At 32.6% G+C, this 16,125-nt stretch overlaps 2 protein-coding genes across 2 annotated transcripts; both read left to right on the forward strand.

The window, feature by feature from the left end:
- Positions 1-5,702: 5,702 nt before the first annotated feature.
- Positions 5,703-10,430, forward strand: LOC129870228 (RAP domain-containing protein, chloroplastic). The gene is made up of 4 exons (XM_055944920.1): positions 5,703-7,866; positions 8,008-8,090; positions 9,394-10,061; positions 10,158-10,430. Exons 1-3 carry the CDS (start codon positions 5,994-5,996, stop codon positions 9,499-9,501), a joined length of 2,064 nt encoding a protein of 687 aa, XP_055800895.1. The 5' UTR covers positions 5,703-5,993; the 3' UTR covers positions 9,502-10,061; positions 10,158-10,430.
- A 282-nt stretch (positions 10,431-10,712) lies between these two features.
- On the forward strand, positions 10,713-12,621 carry LOC129870229 (uncharacterized). Its single transcript, XM_055944921.1, has 2 exons — positions 10,713-11,778; positions 12,414-12,621. Exons 1-2 carry the CDS (start codon positions 10,846-10,848, stop codon positions 12,417-12,419), a joined length of 939 nt encoding a protein of 312 aa, XP_055800896.1. The 5' UTR covers positions 10,713-10,845; the 3' UTR covers positions 12,420-12,621.
- The last annotated feature ends 3,504 nt before the right edge of the window (positions 12,622-16,125 follow it).

Below are 16,125 nucleotides of genomic sequence, written 5' to 3' on the forward strand. Positions count from 1 at the left end.
ATTTCAATGAAAGCTTCATGAATGATGTTCAAAGATGCTTTAAGAAAGAAGTTATTAATGATATTTCAATGATGCTATAAGTGAAGAAGTTATAGTGCAATAAGGACAATTTTTGCACAATCATGTTAAAAAAATTAAAGGTTGTGATGGAATTTCCTCACACACCCATGATGAAGTTGATAGATGAGCTATTCTTATGTTATTTATATAAAGTTGGATTGATATCTATTATTATCTTTTCTAATGATATTAATGACTGTTTTTTTCATGAACGTTCTGTTGGGATAATGACTTAGCATCGAGAGGTTTGGTTGCCATTGTAGCTACCCAAGGGAATCCTAGTCGCAATATTTTCTCCCTAAATATGTTGCCTGCGAAGGTAAAGATACAATTATGGTGAAGCTAGTGGATCCACATATAGCACAGTTAAAGAGAGTACCATGACGGAGTATACCCTAGAAAGGTAGCCTCCCCCTTCTCGATATGGGGATCATCGGATTTCATGTAATAGCTCGCATGGTTTTAAGTATCGGTTAAGGTCCTATCCCACACCAAGTTATATGAAAAGGTATCAAGTTCACATGATGATGATGTTTTGATGCATTGACCAATAGTTATGATATTATTTTCAAGGTTTTCATGGTTTTACTCATATTTTAAGATATTGGTCTTGTATCTCATGTTTCATATTGATTATGTCATATATTCATTGTTCATGTATACTTCTCACATACTTAGTGCATTTTATGTACTAATACTTCTCACATACTTAGTACATTCTATGTACTAACACATACTTTGTCTACATTGTATCATAATGTAAGATTCGACGATTACGTTCATCTTTCCGTTCGTGGCTAGAGCTTAGTATGGTTGTTCTTGTGGTGAGTCCTCATGCATTCAAGGACAATACACTTTATTTTCATTGTGTTATTTGACTATGTTATTCCTCTTGTGTTGTCATGAGTGAGCTAGGCTTGTCTTATGCCCTCATCTAGTTAGTAGAGGAATGTTGGATGTTAAAGAGTCTACGTTGTCTTTTATTCCATATTTTGAGACTTATGCTCTATTTTGATACTATGCTTCCGTAGATCCGGATGATTGATAGAAGAAACATCAAACATATCCCAAACTTCTCGTGTCTATGCTTTAGCTAATTCACTTATTTACCTTATGTATGCTCATGAATAATATGCTAGAGGCTTGTTTATTGTCCTTCGGGATTCTAATCATCGTGTCACACCTATAGTCTAGCTTGGGTCATGACAACTGTAGAGGTAAGACTTGTTAGTCCGAGGACTACCAAACAACAAGTTAATTCCTATGTGCAAGACTTGACACCACCATATTATATATTGATTTATTAGATGCTCTATAACTATTGCCTTAGAGACAAGACTCAGACCAAGAACTTCACAAGTTACGCCCCATGGGCAAGACTTGACACTACTACATTGTGTCGTGATTTATCATATGCTCTATAACTCTTGTCTCTTAGCCCAAGGACTTTCAAACAACAAGTTTATTAATCCCCATGAGAAATACTTGACAATATCACATTTTGTTTTGATTTATGAGATACTCTATAACGATTGTCCTAGAGGTAAGACTTGTTAGTCTGAGGACTTTCAAACAACAAGTTAAGCCTCATGGGCAAGACTTGAAATAACTTATTATTATGTATTGATTTATTACATACTCCATAATTATTGCCTTAGAGGCAAGACTTAGAGCAAGAACTTCACAAGTACGCCCCATAGGCAAGAGTTAACACTACTACAATGTGTCTTGATTTATCATATGATCTATAAATCTTGCATCTTAACGCAAGGACTTTCAAACAACAAGTTAATTATGCCCAATGGGCAAGATTTGATAATATTATATTGTGTTTTGATTTATGAGATACTCTATAACTATTGTCCTAGAGGTAAGATTTGTTAGTCAGTGGACTTTCAAACAACAAGTTAATCCCATGGACAAAATTTGACACCACCACATTAGGCATTGATTTATTAGTGCTCTATAACTCTTTCCTTAGAGGCAAGACTTAGCCCAAGGACTTCAAAAAATAAGTTGCGGATTATGGACGGTATTTTACACTTTTTTTACTAAGTCTAACTTATGGAAAACTCAATAACTTTTGCCTTAGAGGCAGAACTTTTCTCAAGGGTTAAAAAAATAACATATGCCTCATGGGCAAAAGTTTACACTATTTCACTATGTTTATCTTATGAGATGTTCTATAATTCTTGTCTTAGAGGCAATACTTAGACCAAGAACTTCAAAATAACAAATTATTCCCTATGGACAAAGCTTGATACAACCATATTGTGTCTTAATTTATGAAATGCTTTATAACTCTTGTCTTAGAGGCAAGACTTATCCAAATGACTTTCAAATAACAAGTTGCGCATCATGGACAACAATTTCCATACTAAGTCAAATTTATGAGGAAACAATAACATTTGTCTTAGAAGCAATGAGAAAAAGACAAAAAAATAGAAGTTAAGAAAATAAAAAAACAAAAAATGAAAAAGAAAAAAAAGGAAAAAGAAATAAAAGAGAAGATAAAAAATAATAAATAAGAAAAATAAAGAAAGAGAAAAATAAAAAGGAAAAAAGAAAAAATAAAGTTGAGCATTAAGGGATCGTTTGGTGTGAAAGATAACACCAAATAATCTTGGGACTAAATTATGATATCACTTAATTTGTTGTTTGGTTGGTAAGTTCGGGATAACTTATCCTGGGATTAATAATTAGTACCGAAATAAGTTATCCTTTCACTTGGGTGGTATAGTAATCCCGGGATAACTTATCCCAAAATAAAATAGGAAAATGATAAGGATATCCTTTTAACCTTTTTTATACATCACTTTTCACATTCATGTACATTCCATTATTTTTAATACCACGTATAAAAACATTCACAACCTTCACCACTCCTTATTTTATGATAATTCTTCATATTTTTCTACTAAAAAATTACACTATATAAATATAATTTTTTTATTAATTTATTTGATTAATTCTTATGTTTATTTATAGTTTGATATTTCTACTATAAATTACATATTTTTAATTATATATTTCTTCGAAAGCTTGTATTATATATATCAATTAAAATGAAAACTTTAATATTTTACAAGTTAAGAGTGATATGTTCTTAAATGAAGTAATATAAATAATAAATCCTTTTTTACTTTAACAAATTTAAGATGAAAGTTCTATTTTAAAGCTAAATAAAATGAAAGTTTTATTCTTAAATACATATGGTACCATCATCAGAATGTACACACAAAAATATTTGAGCTAAATAAGATGAAAGTTTTATTTTTCACAATAAATAATTAAAGTTTGCAAAGAAAATATAAAAAACTAAATAAAGTGAAGGGTATTTTTGTAAACAAATATCTTGTTCTTAAAATTTATGCAACACATATTACTTTGAATACAACAAACCAAACAATCAATACAAAATAATCTCAACATAACTTATCCCAACATAACTAATCCAGCATAACTTATCATATCATAACTAATCCTATCATAACTTGTATTCAAACCAAACGAACACTAAGAGATTTAAAAAATATTCAAGGTATAGAGGTCTCTTATTGGGGGGGGGGGGGGGAGAGGGTAGAAAATCAAAGGAAAAACTACAAGATCCAACAAACCTTAATATTAAATTAAATAGCTATAGTTTACATTTTTTAAATTATATGGATACACTTATAATATAAATAGTAAATTAATTAATATTCTATAATAACTTTTTATTTTAATTTTATATATCGATAATTAAATATTAAAATAAAAAGTAATCTTTTTACACGCCTAATAATGATTGTTCTGTTTTACACGTATGCTGATTCCCTATGTTTTATATTCTCTCTTTAATGCTTTCTCTCTCACCTTTCAAAATAACTCCAATTTTCTTTTGATTTTCCCCCAAATTATCAGGATTCTCTTGCACAATTTTAGGAGTGATTTTGGTGATTCATACTCATCAAGTATATTCTAATTCTGTAGATATCTTCTAATTTCATTTTCTGCTAGTTTTTATCAAGACTATCATTATATGCATACTCATATTTCTTCTAGTTTCATAGGATTTGGGGGTTTTTGATTCAATCACTGTTGTATCGATAAAAATGACGAAAATCAACTCTTCTAAGAGGGTTACATGAGATATACATCTATTTGATGAATTGTTGAACGAAATCTCATTATTTAATTTGGTATTACTCACATTCAAGTTGAAATTTGAGGTTATAGAACCTTTAAACATTCTTGAAAAAAAGAAGAGAAGTCAACAATGTGATTCCAAAAATAGTGAAAGAGTAGTGGTGCGATATATCATATTTTTTGAGAAACTTATTATCCTTTTTTGGGGCTGCCAAATGTATCAAATTATTGATTAACAACAGTGCAATCATATGTATATGTATAAATGTATCCACAAGGTTAATGTATGTAAACTTTTTTAATAACAAAGTGCATTCATAATTTCAATGTATTCATAAGGTTATAGTATAGTACACTGACATACACTACCATGTATGATACTTTATTACTCTAAGTTTTTATATGATTCCCTGATATATTAATACATTAATCTATATAAACACTTGTATTCATTTGTTACAAAAGTATTCATACTATATTTTGTTTTGAGAAACTTATTCCCTTAGGTTGGACTGATATACTTCTTGCATTGTAAGCTGTATTAATACATGAGATCAACATCTATGTATATATTTGATACATTAATACAATTTGTATATTTGTATATTGTTCTACTTTCTTAAGGGTAATGTATCAAATTTCAAAGTATCCTTTTAAAACTATTCAAGAAATACGTTTTTCCTTGTACAGAAAATCAGATTCTATGTGGTGAATCATCCGATTGTAGCCCCCCACATGCAGATATACTACAGCCATAACATAGCCGAGGACTTGAAGGAGAAGCTCACCCCTGGGAAGTTCAACAAATTCAACAACACTTTACTTCTTAGAAAATTTAATACGAAGCCATCTTAATTATCTTCTTATTGAAGAAAAAATTGGAAAACCACTAGTTCCTAGGTTCAATGTATCATTTTTTGTGTTGACAACAGAGTATATTCATAAGGTTATCATATAGCACATTGACACATTTTAGCATGTATGCTATTTTAATACTATAGATATCTTTATGATTCCTTGATATATTAATACATTGAGATATATAAACAATTGTATTCATTTCAGTTATTGTAACGGTTATTACCTTTTTTTTTATTGCATTATTTTAATATTAAAAAAAATTATACATGCATACGGTTGATTTTTGATAGAAACTGTAGCCATTTTTAGTAAATAGGATACTTATAGCTATTAAAATTTAATAATCCTATAATTACACTTATTTAAGTAAGTTTCTCAAAATCAAAACCGGGGACATTTTATGTAATTTCTTGCTCAAGTTTCAATGATTAGCATTGAGACAATTTCAAATATATATAATAAATTAATTAGTTTACAACAAATACAAATATAGCCATGTTTTATTTACATTACTTACACATGAACAATAAATTGAATATACATTATGATACACTCAAAAATTAAATATAGCTTAACTATATATGAAATATATACGGACTATATATGCTTATTTTATAATAATTATTTTAGGCTTGCGTTCCCAAGGCCCAGACAGTATTTTGGGTAGAGACCAGAGAGAGAATGAATGTGTTGATTGCTTATTTGGCCCAAATTTCGACCCGCCAACTTCAAATGGATGGTTTATCTTCTCCGGCCATGGCGATTGAAGCACCTCTCCTCTGAAATCACTCTGTAGGTTCCTCTCTCTCCACCCAAATAGTTGGAATCTAAACTCCGTCTTTATGGTTGAGTAAGTTTCATACAAGTTTACGATTTTTACAAGTGGATTTGCACTTTTATTTGATTGTTTACACTTAAAATTTGTATGGTTCATAACAATTATCATGGAAACAGCTGCAATCAACCCATTCCCTAGCTTCCAAATACCTCCTTCCTATATCACAGTGAATAATTACTTGCTTTTTAATCCTGTAAAGTCTGCATTTTTAACTAGTAATTCAAGAATTAAGTTATCCTCCAAGTTTCATGTACTATTCCACAAGACTTGTTGCTTAGCTACTTCTACAAGTCACAAAACTTTGGTTGAAAGTGAAGTAGTAGAAGAAGAAGATGATGGTTCCAGTGATAGTAAAAATCAGATCAGGGAGGAACCCTCCGACGATGACTGGGAAGCAAAGTTCCTTGGACAGATGGAGCCATCTGGAGATGTTTTTCCTGAGAAGAAGAAAATGAAAATAAAATCTAGATTGCTCAAGAATACAGAAACAATGGATTGGTGTATGAATGCTAGGAAAGTTGCTCTCATGTCTATTGAAGCTAGAGGATTGACTCCTGTTATAAAGAGTATGATTAGTGGAAATAAAAAGACCAAAAAGAAGAAGAAGAAAATTAAATCCAAGGTTGATAAGAAAAAAACAGATGAAGAAATTGATGGGGACTTGGAGTTTGATTCGGATGATGAGGATTTCCATTTGGATCCTGAAGTCCCTCTAGGCAATAAAAGTGACCTCAAAAGGACAGTAAGCGTGTTTGCTGATGGTATGTTTGAGGAACAGAAAGCTAAAACCATGGAAACGTTTGTCCAAAGGCTATCTGAATTTGCAGGACCATCGGACCGTAAGAAAGAAATTAGCTTGAATAAAGCCATTGTTGAAGCACTGACGGCTGAAGAAGTGTTAGAAGTCACTTCTGAGACTGTCTCAGCTGTTGCGAAAGGGCTTAGCCCTTCGCCACTTTCTCCATTAAATATAGCCACATCATTGCATAGGATAGCGAAGAACATGGAGAAAGTTTCAATGACTAGGAGCAGAAGGTTGGCATTTGCTCGCCAAAGAGAGATGTGTATGCTTGTAAGCATTGCTATGACTGCTTTGCCTGAGTGCTCAGCGCAGGGAGTTTCAAATATTGTGTGGGCACTGTCAAAAATTGGTGGTGAGCTTCTCTATTTGACAGAAATGGACAGAGTGGCAGAAGTAGCGTTAACTAAGGTTGATGAGTTCAATTCGCAAAATGTTGCTAATATAGCTGGGGCCTTTGCGTCAATGCAGCACTCTGCTCCAGAACTATTTTCGAGGTTAGCAAGAAGGGCCTCAGACATTATTCATACCTTTCAGCCTCAAGAGATTGCTCAAGTCTTGTGGGCTTTTGCTTCTCTGTATGAGCAAGCAGGTCCCATGCTTGATGCACTTGATAATGTTTTTAGTGATGGTAATCAGTTCAAATGCAGCTTGAAAGATGATAAATTACCTTATAGTAAAGAAAGAACACCAGATGGTACTGCAGATGTTGATTCTGGAGCAATTAACTCTCCCGTGCTAAGTCTTAATAGGGATAAGCTAGGTAATATATCATGGTCTTATGCTGTTCTTGGGCAGATGAATCGAGTTTTCTTCACCAATGTATGGAATGCTCTCAGCTATTTTGAGGAGCAACGGATATCTGAGCAGTATAGGGAAGACATTATGTTTGCTTCCCAAGTTCATCTTGTGAACCAATGTCTCAAGCTAGAGTACTCACATCTTGACCTATCCCTGAAAGGTGAACTGGAAGAAAAAATTTCCAGTGCTGGAAGGACAAAACGGTTCAATCAGAAGATTACTTCCTCATTTCAGAAGGAGATTGCTCGCCTTCTGGTAAGCACTGGGCTAGATTGGGTTAGAGAATATGCCGTGGATGGTTATACTCTGGATGCAGCGGTCATTGACAAAAGAGTTGCTCTTGAGATTGACGGCCCTACTCATTTCTCAAGGAACTCAGGTGTTTGTAGCTTCTTATTAATTATTAATTCATTATCATCTGCAGACCTGTTAGTATCATGATTTTCTTTATCATCCGTCTTCCAAAATATTAAAAAGTAACATTTTTGGAAATCTGTGTGACATTATTACCTCCTTGCAGGATCCCCCTTGGGACATACAATGCTAAAAAGGAGATCTATCACTGCTGCTGGTTGGAAGCTCATATCTGTCTCTCATCAAGAAGTAAGTTTTGGCATATTTTCACTTTTGATCAGTTATATCTGATTGTAAATTAATGGCATTCTTATCTTAGTAAAGCTGAGTGAGAGACGTTTTTGTGAACTACTTCTCACCTTCCGCTTCCTGCCCCCAAAAGAGGGAGAAAACTAGTGCAACATGGGAAACAATGAAGGATTTCCTTCTAACATTAGGTTCACTCACTCTGGAACTGCCAATTTGATTACAATAGAACTGAAACATGAAGAAACCAGAACAATACAGAAGCATGAATAAAGATAAAGAAGGGGATGAGGATTAGAAGAACACAAGGGTGAGAATAAGAAATCTCTATAACTTGTTGCGTACCCTAATTCATCCTCATTTTAGCTACTTATCCAACTCCGAGAACCTGCGTTGCCCTTCACGTGATTTGCCCGAGTCACAACAAAATCAGTTAATTACTTAGGCGCACTCCGTCCTCATATGTGTGCTTCTCCTTGGTGCCACATTCAGGTTATCCAACTCAGCAGAATGTGGGTCCACAACACACTCCCCTGGATTCAATGTTTCCCACCGTCATTCATCACTTTATTAACAACTAAATGTCAAAGAGAAAATAGACAGACAGCTTGATAAGTGTGATACAAACAAAGCTTGCAGGAAGCAAGGGCCTGGTTTATCATTATACTTCACCTCTCTGTCCAAAACATGAGCAAATCAAGGGATATTGTGATAGCAAGCCTCCATGTCTATTCCCCCAGTTTATCCCCTGATTCCCTTCATATATTAGACAAACAGCCTTAAGAGTCAATTGGGGTGACCCTAGCTTGCTGATGTGTATGTTTAGGACATCTCATCTATTTTGAAGGGTGAGTAACTATTGGCTTCGTATGAAACATTACCGAAACATCCATTTGCTGTGTGTCAGACCATGTGAGCCCATGGCGAGTTGCTCCCCAGAAGTTTTGGGGTGCTATGGCAAACTTAAGGAAAAAAACATTCGCAGCTATCTTTTTGCAGGAAGAGGAATTTATGGAAATAAGTTACTAAAATCATTCTCTTCTTGGAAGGGCTGTTTCGATTTATGCATACTTTGCTTGGTGTTATTATGATAGAAGGACACTTAAATCAAATGAGGACAAATATTCAGAGCAGCTTCAATTATTAGATGTTGTTCTGATGTTTTATTTACCTTCTTCCACACACATTAACAATTTGTGAACATAGTTCATGAACACAAATCTTTTTGCATTTCTTTTTGAATGTAAATGGAAAAATGATATATCGCAATTTGACTAAGTGGTCCTTGTTGATTGTAACTTTGCAGTGGGAAGAACTCAAAGGAGGGTTTGAGCAATTAGAGTATCTCCGTGGCATTATCAAAGATCACTTCAATGAAGGGAACTTCAGTGTGGAAATGGAAGATGGTCATTGAAGTATAGAATAGGAAAACCATAACTGTATTTTATTGTGCTTCACTCATTCCTTCTTCCTTCCTCTGTCATATAGCAGATTTATACTTCTCCTACTTTTCAAAGTGAAATGTCTTCAGAATTTTGAATTCTATACTAATGTGAATTACTTTTAAATTTTGATAAGTAATACAATGTAAACCACCTATATGAATGAGCTTAAATGAAGGAGTGGGTATTCATATAGCCTACTCCAACTTGTTTAGGACAAAGGCTTAGAGGGACTGTGTGATTGAAATTCTGTTGACGTAGTAAGCCTGTTTATTTTTCCTGTATCCTTCGTCAATGCAACAAATATTCTTTGCTCTGTTGGGGTGATGATGTTCCTATTATGAAGTCCTCCTGGTGAGGTATTGCTAAGTCACTTGTACTTAACGATAGAGATTTACAAACTTCCTACTAAATATCAATCCTTGATGTCGTTGAGATCTCTTTAATGGTTTATGGAGTTGTATGCTTGTAATAGAAGCACTTGTTCAGTACGAGGCATGCCGACTCTAGAAAGGACTAAGCTCTGTATAAAGTATGCATATCACAACCTTTTACTGTAGGTTCAATATATATGCTGCAGAACTTGTAATTTTGCAACTAATTCTGCTGCTACTGTCTTTTTATGCAGGTATCTTTTTTGCCAAGCCATGAAGGTGTCCCATGTTCTGAGATGATCCGGCATAAATCTATATGCAAGTAACTACTTTCTTAAGGTGTAAAGATGTCCTTTCCAAGCTAACCAGTTAGGTTGACGAAAATGCAGTCAGCAAATAACTCATTGGAAAAGAAGCTGCAAATAATTCAGGGATCGAGACAGATAATATTATAACGTAGTTTTTTTCCAGTGGATTTGTAAACTAATTGTAAGAGAGAATTTGCAGTGACACATCACTTGTATGTATTGTGCATCTAAGTTATGTGCTTATTACTACTGTACTTGCCTACATCAATTTTATCATTTGATGAAACTTAAATTGATTGAACATATTTAGTTACTCTGGCAATAGAGCCTTGGATAGCATTGGTCGTGTTGAACAATAAAGTAGTAGAAGGAAAATCTCAGTGTACAAGACTGGCTAAGTAGATTTTAATTTCTAATTTAAACATACACTAGTATGTAATAAAGTGTGTGGTGTGGTATAATAGACCACATGAATGTAACTGAAAAAGACGTGTTGGGAAGTCCAAGACCCTCGTACTCTCTTCCGTTTTACTATGGCTTTTCTATTTTCACATCTCAATGCTCCCATTTCCAAAGTTTTAATTCTACTTATCAGGTAATTCTTTTGTTTTTTTTGTTGATCATGTTCTAAGCTATGTCATCTCCGGAAAAAGTTGGAAGGTCTTTCCAGAACAAAGACAAGGAGGATAAAGAAGATGAGGAAAAAAGTGGATTCGTTGACAAAGTTAAGGACTTCATCGAAGATGTTGGTGAGAAAATTGAAGGCAAAGTTAGATTTGGGAAACCAACAGCAGATGTCACTACAGTTCATTTCCCTCATATCAATCTTAAAAAGGCTGAAATAGTAGCAGATGTGCTAGTGAAAAATCCAAATCCCATTCCAATACCTCTCATCGACATAAATTACTTGATCGAGAGCGATGGAAGAAAACTGATTTCTGGATTGATCCCTGATGCTGGAACAATCCATGCATATGGTTCAGAAACTGTCAAAATACCCATTAATTTGGTTTATGATGATATAAAAGACACGTATCGTGATATAAAACCTGGAAGCATCATTCCCTATAGGATTAAGATAGACCTCATAGTTGATGTACCTGTTTTTGGTAGGCTGACTTTGCCTCTTGAGAAAAAAGGCGAAATTCCTGTACCTCACAAGCCCGATATTGATCTTGAGAAGATACATTTTCAGAAATTCTCTTCCGAAGAAACAGTTGCTGTTCTTAAATTGAGATTAGAAAACAAGAATGACTTTGATTTGGCGCTTAATGAACTTGATTATGATGTTTGGCTATCCGATGTCAACGTTGGTGGAGCTGATCTAGAGAAATCTGCCAAGATTGGGAAAAATGGAATCAGCTATATGGATCTTCCTATTACTTTCAGGCCAAAGGACTTTGGTTCTGCTCTTTGGGACATGCTCAGAGGGAGAGGTACTGGTTACACCATGAAAGGTCATATTAACGTGGACACGCCATTTGGTGCAATGAAGTTACCTATCAGCAAGGAGGGTGGCACATCCCGTCTTAAGAAGAACAAAGAAGATGAGGACGATAAAGATGAGGTTTGTTAATTTTGTTTCAGCTTTAGAGAAACTTAGTGTTCAATAATATTGCTCTTTCATCTATGTATATTCATATATACTTCTCTTGTGACCGGGTATACAATCTATTGGAAGAAACACGAATAATCGAATGTGTTTTATCTTTACCTGTGAAAGAAGGGTGTAGTCTAAAGAAACATGAATTACAATTCATTGCTATTCTTCAACTCCGGATCTTACAATGTCATACTAAGTCATCAATGTGAGGCTCATAATGTTTGTGTAACGACCCCTCTTTGCCTATGAAATGCTCTTAATTGTAACTATCATTATATGTTTTATTTTGCCTTGAACAAATTTATTTATTTGATTCAATAACCACCTGGACCACCTTGGTAGTTGAACATGAAGACATATGAAATCTCCAGATGTACTCTCCCTCTTTATTAAGCTTGTAGGTATATTCTTGATCACTTCAAGTCTCCCACTACATGGTACTAGTATATATTATCATTGTTGTCTGCGGATGGCCTATTATGATCAACTACTGGTCACCTACCTAACTGGGAGGCTGATGCTAGTTTTCGTTTAACCACTAGACAATGGGACAGAAACAATCTGTTGCTTATGCATTTCCTTTCTCTATATTTTTACAGGATTAATTGGAGTTGGAAGAGGAACATTAACTTCTTCAGGTCCCCAAAATAACTGGTGGTGAAATTTGTCTACCTAGCTACAACAAGTATGTATGTCCATATCTTCTGATTTCTCCATGACTTGTTATCATTTGTCATAACATATACTTATGTACTAGTATTGATAAAATAAGAACCAGAAGATAAATACATCATCTCAAAGTTGCTACATGTGTGTTTGATTACATAAAGTTTATCATCTAGCATTGTCTTTCCATGGAAATTACTTTCTTGAGTATACTTCAAGGGTTCTCAACTTAAATGGGATTAAAATATTTATTTATTTTGTTTTAATAAATAATTCTCCAGCATATATAATGCTGGAATAATAAAAACGATTGAGCAAAATTAAAAAAAACGCAGGTAGCATTAGTAATTTTGATAATAATAATAATAATAATCAAAAATCAAAATAATTTATTTTTTAAACTTGGTACCACAGTTCAATTGGATGGAGAAAGTAGTAAATTTTAGAATGTGCTTTACACGGTGTAACGTAGAATAGGAGTGATTCTGTGAGATCTTCATAGCAGAATAGTCAGATGTCAGTTCCTTTTATTTGGTCAGTTTGTGGTAAAGATGGTCTGAATCTAAAGTATACAAAAATGGCTAGATACAGTGAACTCTAAAATTATAAGGAAATTACTCCATGAAAAAACAACACGTCAATATGGTTAGTTTAATTAATGATACATATTGTAGTCTTAATTTTAATTAATTAGCATGAGTGTTAACTGTTATGTTGATTCTTCAATTCTCAATGTCCTGCCTAATTTGATTCATTTTCTTTAATTTGTATGCCTCCTCATTATTCTTACGTAATTATAATATGTTTTCCAAATAAGAAAAGTGAGAAATATTGATTGAGTATATAATTCTATAATGAAATAGATGAACAATAAAAGAAATTATTTTATTAACTTTTATAAAATTTATGATGTGATAATCTTATAAATATATTTTGATGCAAGTAATATAAAAATAATTAATAAAGATAAATATATATATTTCATAACTTTTTTTTTAAAAAAACTATATATTTATATTGTAAATAAAATTTAAATTATAATTTAAAAAATATGTCATAATGACGAATAAAATTCCTCCGTCACATAGATAATAGAGAATAAGAGATAGACATAATAAAGGAAAAATTACTAGGAAAAATACTTTTTAATAAATAATTACTGATTTTAGCGATACTTTTTATTTATTACCATTTATAGCAATATATAACAATATTATGATATTTTTACTATGTATTAAAAGTGAATTATGCATGCAATATAAATATATTATAAGTGTTTTAAAATATATTATACTTGTTTGGTAAGAAATTGACACAATGTATTATAAGTGTATTAAAGTATGTGATAAATAAATTATCCATGAATAAAACTTGTATTATATGAGTTTTATAAATTATTCTCGCTAATATGTATTAAAATTGTATTATAAGTGTTCAGTGAAAAAATAATATCATTGCTATAAATGGTAAATATTTTCTTAATGTAGTACATTTATGTAAATTTCCCCATAATAAATGTGTTATTTAACTTGGTTTCATCTATTATCTATGTCATTCAATTTTAGATGTGCACAAGTAGACAATTAAATTTGTACAAAGTTGAATAAGTACACGCACACGTCCTACATGACAATTCGCATGATATACACTCAAACTGATTTGTATTATGATATGTCTAGTGTGTGTCTATTTGTTTAACTTTATACAAATTTAAACACCTATTTGTGCACACTCAATGGTGGAGGCCGTAGATGTGAACAAAAAAAATTAGTTTTTCGGAGCGGCCCAATCTATTGCCTACCTACTCTCTCGATATAAAATAAAATCCTGCAAAAAGTATGAAGAGCTTGCCACTGATGTCGTTGTGAAGGTTAAACCTCATGAGGTCAGCGAAACTAAGATTTCGTATGTGTTACTTAATGCATGTAATATTAAATAACAATCATAAAAAATAACATTAGGTTCTACAATAAACTTATAAAATGTATTATTCTACTTATATTAATGTCAATGAACTTAAATAAAAATCTATAAATGCATAAGTTAAAAAACAAAAACATTATATATAATATGAAAAAATGTTACATAAATGGAAGATTAAAACTGACAAGAGTAAAATAGGATTTTCATAAAATAAAAGGGGGAGAATGATTACTTTTCAAAGTTCAGGAGGAGTTTGATTTTTAAATTAAAATTGAAGGATGTAAATGATTTTCACCCGCCAAAATTAATTACTATTCCTTTTTAGTTATTCTTTTTTCTTATTGGTAAAGTTTGTCAACTTATTTGCCTTTGACGATATAGAGTTTCTTAACACTTGCCCCATCTTCAATCAATTCTTCGAACCTTCAACATCAATATTCTTTTTTTTTTGGCATGTGAAAAACCTGTCATGAACGAAGAAATGATAAATCTTTCTAATTAGGGGTGGAAAATTAATTTTTTAATCCGCTCAATCCATTTAAGTTAATCTACTTATTTATTAGTTCAATTCATTTGTACTCAATCTATTTCAATTCATTAAAATTGGATTGATATATAATCCAAATTGAAATTTTGTTAAAATATTTTATAAAACTTATTTACTAATTTGATATGCTAAATATAACCATAATAAAGAAAATAATAATTTTATTAGATACTAAAATATTTTAAAAAATAAAATAAAATATTTGAACGTTGTCAAAATTAAATTGGGTTGCATCTGTTGGGGGAAGGAAGCACCACAACTAAAGTTCGATATGATAAAAATAATGAAAATAAATTGGACACGAGAATTTTACGTGAAAACCCCTCTAACAAATAGAAGGGAAAAACCATGGGGTAGAAGGATCTTACTATTAAAATATGGAGTACACTGCTCTCAAATACAAGGAGAAAACAACAATTAACACTTCTCTCTTGTAAAAGGAACAACTACTAAAGAGGACACTCAAGACTACAATATTTATCTTGGTGTATAACTCTCTTTGTATTTTTACTCTCTCTTTTTGGGATGATCTAAATGAGGGCAAAAGTCCCTCTATTTATAGGAATCAAAAACGCATAAAATTTTATGCGTCTCTTTTCTGCCAACCTTTTTTTTCTTTCTACGCGTTTTGTTATTTTTCAAAAAGGGAGGCGCAACAATTGTTGACCCTTTTTGTGCAGCAATTATTGACCCTTTTTTTCCTTTCATTCTCCCACTTGAAGATTTAATTGAGAATCAATTAAGTCTTCACACCATTCTTTCTACCCAATTACTACAATGTTACATTTTTGCTAGGCCAATAGAAGATCGACACCATTTGAACTTGTTACTATTGATCGGCTTCATAAACATATCTACTAGGTTGTCATTAGTGTGAATTTTCTGAATATCCACACTGCCTTCTTCTACCTTCTCACGAATGAAGTGATACTGAACTCATATGTGCTTTGTCCTTGAATGAAATGTCGGATTCTTTGCAAGATGCAAAGAGCTCTGACTGTCACAAAACAAAAAAACCTTCTCTTGTTTGTATCCGAGCTCCTCCAATAACATCTGCATCCATATTGCCTCTTTGCTAGCTTGTGTAGCTGCTACATATTCTGCTTCCGTCGTAGATGTTGCCACGATAGATTGCAGTTTTGAAACCCAGCTTACAGCTCCTCCAACAAGAGTAA

Source organism: Solanum dulcamara, chromosome 10, assembly GCF_947179165.1.
Source record: "Solanum dulcamara chromosome 10, daSolDulc1.2, whole genome shotgun sequence".
Lineage (NCBI taxonomy): Eukaryota > Viridiplantae > Streptophyta > Magnoliopsida > Solanales > Solanaceae > Solanum > Solanum dulcamara.